At 30.8% G+C, this 8,739-nt stretch overlaps 1 protein-coding gene across 2 annotated transcripts; it reads right to left on the bottom strand.

Annotated features, from left to right (window-relative positions):
* Positions 1 to 446: 446 nt before the first annotated feature.
* Positions 447 to 2,635, bottom strand: LOC103497471 (UPF0496 protein At2g18630-like). Of its 2 annotated transcripts, none has more exons than XM_008459674.3 (2): positions 2,381 to 2,635; positions 447 to 1,948 (listed from the first exon to the last, which is right to left on the bottom strand). In XM_008459674.3, exons 1-2 carry the CDS (start codon positions 2,476 to 2,478, stop codon positions 802 to 804), a joined length of 1,245 nt encoding a protein of 414 aa, XP_008457896.2. In that variant the 5' UTR covers positions 2,479 to 2,635; the 3' UTR covers positions 447 to 801. The 2 variants fall into 2 exon arrangements, with proteins under 2 accessions (XP_008457896.2, XP_008457897.2); XM_008459675.3 differs by having other exon boundaries at positions 2,260 to 2,482.
* Between the last annotated feature and the right edge of the window lie 6,104 nt (positions 2,636 to 8,739).

Genomic DNA, 8,739 nt, shown 5'->3' with positions numbered 1-8,739 from the left:
GATACTCACATCTCTAAGCTAATTGTTGGCATACTGACATACCACGAGTGTCGTGTATACCCATGACTACTTGGCTTATTTCAAGGAGTGGCGATCCCTCCCAAAAAAAATAAAGCCAGCAACAAACTTTACATAATATTATGCCCCAAACTTAAAGAAGACCATGTCTACATGGAGCTCATTTGAAGGGTTTCAAAATGGACTGGATTTTGGCTTGCACTTGCAAAAAGAACTTCTTTTGATCAATCTATTTGAACCTAAACCAATCCAAATAAGTTCTATCACGATAATTACATCAAGAAAAATCTAACACTACTCTGTACTACATCCAAACCTCTGATTTTCAGACATTACAATAATGTTGATGCACAAACTTCCTACGGTACTAACCAGCAGAGTATGTTCATAATGAGTGGGTGGAATTAATCCACACATTTCTCAAAAGAGAACAATAAAGGGATTAAGTTATTATACATTCATTCCCACACCTCTTGGTGTAACCTTGGTGACAGTTTAGATACACGACATCAATAGAAAGAAGAGATAAAGAAGAAACTAAATCCTTCCAAATCTTTCCTAACAATGTTCAAAGCTTATCATAAATAAATATCAATCGAGCGAGCGATTTCACCTTGGCACGATTCTCAATCTTTCAGGTCTAAGAAGAGTAGTGTACGACTAATTTATTGCCCATCTTAGTCTTTCTCTTCTCTCGCTATTTTTTCGATGCTAACCGAGTAGCATACGGGCAAAATCAACTGATGAGCCGTAGAAGCAAATCTGATTGAAGGAGTTGTGTTATCAGCTGTTAGATTGCCTTGCTATTTTCTGAAGAATGACTTCTCTTGCCTTTGTTACATCTGTGCTGCATTTAGTAGCATGTACACTCAATTTATCAATGGTCTCATCAAAACCTTCAAGGTTTTTCTTGATTTCATCTATTACAAGCTGCATAGCGCCCTGCTCCCTAATGCCAAGATTGGCATTCTGCAGTAACGAACCTAATTGAATTGATAATCTGCGCACGAGTAATCTAATGTTCTCAAAGTCCTTTAGAATTATGAAGCTGTGACCTTCCATAGAGCTCAGAAGTTGCTTTTCAACTTTAATGCTGTTCAAGTATCGGTTCCACAGCGTGTTACACCATTTCCCAACTGGACCCATTGGAACAGCTAGTGCAGCACCCAATGCAATCACCACGGGAGGTGCAGACATTGCAGCTGCTACGACCGAAAAAATCAGTACGGAAGCAAATGCAGTAACCAAAATGACATTCGACACCGTCTTCCATGTCTTCATGGTCGTATATTTCTTGTCAAGCTTCTTCTTTTGACGTTGCAACTTCTTGAACATAGATAAATGCTCTTTGTACAAGGACCGGAATAATGTAACAAACTCCTCACCAAATGGATCCCCAGCCTCCTGAAATTTCTTCAACTCTTCAAATGTTTTAACATATCTCTCACCATTATCTCCATTATTCTCATCACTCTCAAACTTTCTAACAGCAAGTTTTATAATGAACTGGCTGTCCCGAGTACGTCGTAAGCTCACCTCCAACGCCTTACAGAATTCTAACACTTTGAGACTGTTATCAAAGAATGCATCCACAAGACTAAACAACTCTTTGTTCCAAACATCCTCTTTACTTTCGAGGATAATCTTGACAGCATCTCCATTCATTTCCAGTAAGAAGTCAGTGACCTCCATGAGTGCATCCATTGACAACGACCCAACCGCAACTCCATCAGCCAGTGAATTGAGAGCTCGGTTCGTCCTTTCGTGCACTTGAACATCAAAGGATCGTAAATCTGGATTGTTTGCACACTCAGCTTCATATGAACTAAGGGCAGCTGCATAGTGAGCATCATTGATGGGAAGTGGAGGAAGAGAAACATCGCCACCACCTGATTTGCTTTTGCTAGATTGTCCTCCCATCATTTCCAAACTATAATTTTGACCAAAACAAACAAAATCAACAAGTTTCCCCAATTGGGTCTTCAGAAAGACAGGAAAAAACAAAAAGTAAAATCTTCAATTTTACACTACTCTCTGTTTCAGATAATACAAGAACAAGCTCGAATCTAAGAAACAGAACTACTAGTGGAGCAATCAAGGTTACAAGATCTAAGAGAATAAAAATTTGCAAAACCCCATCACAGATTTTCAGTCAAACAGAAAGGGGAAAGTATAAAAATCCCAAAAAATCAGCTTAAAAGTAAAAGAACAGCTGCCATTAGTTCAAAATGAACACGATACCTCAATTTGAAAGAAGAATCGAAAAGATCCAACAAAACACAGATGACCAATCCAAGAGGGAAACGATGAAATCCAGTAAGTACCCAAAACAGAAAAGGATCAGAATTATAAGAAATCTCACGAAAATGGGAAGAAGGAGAGGATCTTGGCGACGAACATGGTGAAAGAAAATGAAGGAAGACCTAATGAAATGAAAATGGAGCAATGGTCAACAGTCATATATGAATAAATATCAATCCATTGGTCTCTAAATCACGCGCCGTTGAATTTTCTTTTTGTTGATTTTTCTTTTCGTCGATCTTTTTTTACCCATTTTTCATTGAAATTCCTTCCTTTTCTTTTTCTGCTGTTGCTTCTTAGGAAGTATCGACGACTCTTCCTTGAAATTTCCAGGACTTAACTCTTCCATGGACTTACTTTAGTAACAATTCAGTTTGAGTTGATGATGAAAATGTGTTGTCGTAATTGAATTTTGTTGATATATCAATTTTAATTTTGAAAGAAAAATGAATGCAAAATATTGAAATTTTTTACAAAATATAACAAAAAAAAAAGTTAAAAAAAGTTTGATGAATTTTATGATATTTTGTAAATAGTTTTGATGTTTTATTATTTGTAAAATTATCCTTTTATTTTATTTACATAGAATTATGGATACGTTTGTCATTACAATTTTATGATAACAGTAGTGATCATAGTACAAAATATCACTGTAAATATGACATTGTAGTGATAATTCTAAAAATGATCGTAAATGTTTATCGTTACATTTCGACAATGGTAATGGAAAAAGTCATGGCCCCACCTAATCTTTTAGGACAATAGTAAAACATCAATTGTTTCTTATAGTGTGTTTGGATTACATTTTCAAGTGTTTAATTTAGAAAATAAGTTATTTTGGAAAAAATTAATGTGTTTGAAAGCTTACTCAAAATGATTTTTTAAAGTGTATTTTAAACGGTTTTCACAAAAATAAATTTAAACAAAAATGAGTTTTTTGAAAAACATTTTTCCTTAAGTCAATTCAAACAGACTTTTAATTAGGTTAAGCATTTTTATTACAATATTTGGAGGTGATTCTTATAGTTCGTTACGATTACAAAACGTAGGTAAAAACAATAAACATAATCAAATGGGATCCATTCTTTAGATTACGGTATAATTTGTGTGGCCTTGATCTCTTCTTTCTTATCTATAATATATAAAAACCTAAGATTCTAAAAAAAAAAAAACATTTCAAAAATAATATACCCTTTTTTGAATTTTTATTTATTACATTAATGTTATTAGTGAAGAAAAACACGATTTTCCAAAAATAAATTAGAAAAGAAACATAAAGATTTCCGTTTGATTTCTTAAACATTACCATTAATGTTAATGTTAAATTAGTTAAGTAGCAAAAGCATTAATTTAACTAAATGTTTTGGAATTTAATTAGTTTTGTAAATTACTAAAAAGAAAGGATTTTCTTGATGATATGTTTCACCTACACTTACGACTTGTTCTTAAATCACTTCAATTCTCGAGCCATTTCAAAGATAATGGTACACTCATTTGCAAATGATGATGCATGTATTGTACCTACACATCTTGAATTTCAAGCTTAAGCTTTTCCTTTTAGTACGATTGAGATTAGGAGATTTGACCGTATTCTAAATAGTTTGTCTTTCGTTATGTGAACAAATTTATGTATAGAAATATGAATGTCACACAAAGATTTTTTTTAGGTAAGTTGCATCAGATAACAAAAAAAAAAAAAAAAAAAACAGTTCATAGCATCTCTGTTTTGCATATTGCAAGTATGACAAATATGACAGTAATTAGATATAGGGTGATTATAATGGGTAGCATTTTTAGAATAATTATTAAATATCTAGCAATATTTTTAAAAATTGCAAATATAGCAAAGTCTATTAGTGATCACTTTTATCGTTGATAGACTCTTATGGTTTATCAATGATAGAGCTATCAACGATAGACAACATTTGCTACGTGGTCTATCAATGATAGACTCCTATCATGGATAGATTTTACTATATTTACAATTTTTTTAAAATGTTGCTATATACTTAATTATTTTGAATATAATTGCTATATTTGTAACTATCCTTTGGATATATCAGACGGCTATCAAAAGGCTATTAGAGGTTATTCACTTTTAAATTTGCTACTTTTACAATTTAGAAAATGTAGTGACATGATTCTATTATCATAACATTTTTTTGCTATTTTTGCAAACATTTCTTTTTTTAAAAAAAAACAACGTATTTTTTTTTATAATCTTTATTTGACAAATTATAAAATTTTGTGATCAATATCACAAATTTTTAATATTTAATTAAAAATTAATCGTCAACAATTAAAAATTTGTATGGACTATATAAAGAACAATAGTCTTAGTCGTTTCATTCTCCAATAAATTGAAAAAAAAATCTTTAATTATAATAATATGTTATAATGTAAAATCAAATAAGGAAATTGATCTATAATCTACATCTATCACTTATAATATTGGTCTATACGTATCTATATCTATACCATTCCATTTGGCCCAACAACTTCTCAAAGTTGATGTAAACAACTCAGCTGCTATAGTAAGAGTGAATTTCATCCTACCTCCATTTATTGCTTTCCACCTAAGGAGCTCTTAAAAATTACGTGGAGTCCTAACAATAAATTATTTAATGAAGTGTCAAACAATCGTTAGAGGTAGTACATAGTATCATAGAATTGTAATTTTTTTTTTAATAATAATAAGCTTTATTGAAATTTGAACGTTTATTGAGTGACTTTATTTTTTTCATTTTTTTTTAACTTTTTTATATTTATGAAAAAACTTCATCTTTAACTCTATCTCTACTTTTTCGCACTTATTGAGTAACTCAATCTTACTTGTTGTATCTTTTCTGACTTTTTTGTAGCATGCAAATTGTGCTATCTTAGTGCCTTTAATCTTATATGTTTATGATATTGATTGATTTATTATACATTTTATTTAATTAATTATTTAACGATGATAGTAAAAGGTTTTATAATAAACTTTCGTTCTCAATTTTTGTCAAAGGCAACTTGACACAAAACACACGAACACTTACAAAACACAAGTTTGACCAATATTTGGGCTACCTTTACCCCCTTTGTATAACTAACTCCTATGTTTCGGAATCAAATTCTTGGGAGTTGAATACCTGGAGCTTATTTGATGGGTTTCTGATACCTGAAAATTATAAATATCAGTGTTTGGGGTGCAATTTTTTAGAATCTTGATTTCTAATGCCTATACTTGGGTGTTGGTTTTAAATTCCTAAGTTTAGCTAATCTGTTTAGTTTATTATTATTTTTTTTTTTTTGTGAATTGTACATTCTAAATTTATCATGTATCAAAATTTTAATTGATTTTTTTCTTCATATTCTCATTCAATTTCTTAACTCTATTGATTTTTTATGACAATAATGTAAAAATGAGTGTTTATGAAAGTTTCAGTTAAGCAACATTAAAAGGGTTTAATAGGTTTCAAAATAAACATAACCAAAACAATCATGCAAAAACGAAAGTCAAGTAGAGTTACCTTTAGTCATAGTTATGGTTATGTTGTCTTCCTATGATGCAACGTATTTTAAACCACTTCTATTAAAAGAGTTTAAATAAAAATGAGTTTTTTTATATACTTTTCTCTTAAGTCAATCCAATAAGTTTTAAATCTTTAGTTAAATATATCAACAAAAAAAAAATGAAAAATGTTATTAAACTAAAAATAAATCATGGTACATGTGATATATATTTAAAATTTCTATCGTATTACCAATATATTAGTATTTAATTTATATATACTTGAAATCATAATAGGTAGTTCATCTAACCTATAAAAATATAATAAAATAAACAAAATCTCCTAAAATGAATGAATATTAGTTTTAAATAAGGAAGAGAAAATAGATAATTAAAAAAGATGATCTAATAATTAATAATTATTATTAAAAAAAACTCAAGAAGAAAAGAAAATAGAAGAATGAAAATATCTATTTTAAAAAATGTTATTGTGATTAAATCAAAGGCTTATTTGGAAAATGACTCAAAGAAAAAAATTTAAAAATTCATTTTTATTAATTTTTCAAGGTTTGCAGCGATTGTCGAAGTTGGTGGTCGGAAGTTTGTCGATGGAGTGGTCAAAAACGACATCTAATAGTCGATCGACAATGATCACTGAAAGTGACAGTGATGTTCAGTGTTGAGCGACAAATTTTCTAGATTGAATTAGAAAAGAAATGGAAAAAAAAAGGGTAATCAATAGACTTTGAATATCGAATATTGTTTGCTGTTCAAATTTACCAAACATATTTGACAAATTGGGCCACATTTGAGCCCATTACTTGTGTACTAATTTCTTTGGAAAATGGGAGCAATGGGCACAATTTAGAAAATAAATTAAAAAGAATATAGAACAACCATAAAATATTTGTAAAATAATAAATGTTAATATCTTTTTAAAATGTTAACCATGTCATTTAGTTGTTATCATTTATAGAAGTTATAAATGATATCGCTATCGATGATAGCAACTGATAGCACATTTTTAAAATTGAAAGTTAATAACAACTATCATTGATAGCAGCTATCAATTATGATAACTATCTGTAACAACAACTATCTTTATCATTTATATCTTTCAATTTTGAGAAATTGAAAAGAAACATTTTAAATTGCAGTTAAACATGGGCTTTCTTGGAAGTTTGTTTTTTTATTTAAAAAAAAAAGAAAAGAAAAGATACATCATAAAACTTCTATCGAAACGTTAAATTTAGTTTGGTTATTCCCCAAGATTAATGAATGGGCCATGCATGGTGAAACTCTGGGTCATGCATTGTCATGCTTACTTTAGATCTACGAGCATCATGAATATCTAATGAATTAATATGAATTTTTCTGTGACAATATATTTGGGTTAAAGAATCAAATGTCTAACTTTGAAGTTAATATTATAAGTATTACATTAATTTTGTTTGGTGAGAAAATTTGGACAGAGAAAAATGCATTTGACCAATTTGTAATTTAGGAAAGAACGAGACATGCAAAGACGGAAAGATATGTACATCAGTGTAGAGCCACACAAGTTTTGATGTTAAAATCAGAAGATGTAAAATATGTATGTATCAAGTAGAGAGTTTGGGTGATAGAATGAACTTGCTTCCCCTAGAACTATGTTGATATTTTTATAAGTGTCTTTGTCTCATGCTTTTCTAGTTGTTTGAGTTTATCCTTTGACTTATTGGACTAAGGCATCCAAGTGGTATACCTTGTTTAGCGTTTTGTTAAGGTCGAGGTCGAGGGCCTTATTTTAGATATATTTGGGTCTAGAATGGTCACCTAGGTTGGGATGCTTAAGGCATGCCCCATTAGCTAATTACTTGGTCACGTTCGAGGCTCTAGGCACACAAGCTTGAGCAAGGCCGAATAAGTTGGCCTCTTTCCTAGACCCCGTTTGGGTCCTAGGTTGTTACTTTCAAGCTGAATCATGCAATCAACGTGTTTATGTCTGTTTTTTCAAAATCACCATTTACATTTTTATCCATAGAAGTTATAGCTAAGGACCGGTTTAGGATTAGGAAGTTAGGTAGATACTAAAAACTAATTTTAAGTCTTTTTTCCGTTGTCAGGATTCATTCATCATCGTATTTAAATCACCATTTACATTTCAAAATCAATAATCTAGAAAACACTCTTCTTAGTTTGGTTTTCTGTTAGTAATTTTATTTACTAAAATGATTAGGCTCTCCTCGAATTTGTAGTTTGAATCAAAGTTCCCTTTTACTATTCTCCTCTACTCAATGGTGGAGAAGCATTTTATCCCAAAAATTAAATAGAATTATTAAATCTCAGTACTGTGTTGGTTTTCGACTAAATTAGGTGGTGCTATTATTTTAGCAACTTGGTTAAGTCAAAGCTGCTGCTGAAGAACAAACAAGTCTCCTTTATGTAATTCTTGAGGTTTTTTTTCATTTGCCTTTACACAAGCCTCTTCCTGTACATATTTCAGCGATACTTCAAAAGTGTTAATTACTTGCGATTTTACAGAACTTCAGACATATCAAACAGGCCATAAAGGATTTTATTGTCAAGATGGAGCAAATTGTTGGCAAGATCTCAAGCCTTAAAGAAACCCAATGGGTGAAAAAGGCATTTTGAAACGCATTCTGGGTCCCTTTTTAGTACTTTATTTTGGTCTGAGAGGAGATGACAAAGAAAACTCTCAATTAGATACCATCTAGCAAAAGATCCTATCTAGGAACCACCGAGAAAAATGGAAGCCATGAGCATACTTCTGCCATATGGAAGTTATTGCTTCAGTATTTATATGTTGGAGAAGTTTTATAAGATGAACTTAAATACCTTCAGAAACACTAAACTCTAGGCAGGTTGGATCACAAAGTTAAATCTGCTCAAACTCGAACAATGTAATTGATCCCAGTTTTTCGGAAACT

This window comes from Cucumis melo, chromosome 11 (assembly GCF_025177605.1).
Source record: "Cucumis melo cultivar AY chromosome 11, USDA_Cmelo_AY_1.0, whole genome shotgun sequence".
Classification (NCBI taxonomy): domain Eukaryota; kingdom Viridiplantae; phylum Streptophyta; class Magnoliopsida; order Cucurbitales; family Cucurbitaceae; genus Cucumis; species Cucumis melo.
Note: the sequence above shows the minus strand (reverse complement) of the source record. Positions and strands in the feature narration are given on the sequence as shown.

What these genes read in the sequence shown, in the direction of transcription:
- LOC103497471 (XM_008459674.3), bottom strand. Translation starts at nt 2,478, where the DNA reads ATGACTGTTGACCATTGCTCCATTTTCATTTCATTAGGTCTTCCTTCA. An exon ending in CTCTCCTTCTTCCCATTTTC is followed by an intron (nt 1,949 to 2,380) that starts GTGAGATTTCTT and finishes TCAAAATTATAG; the next exon opens with TTTGGAAATGATGGGAGGAC.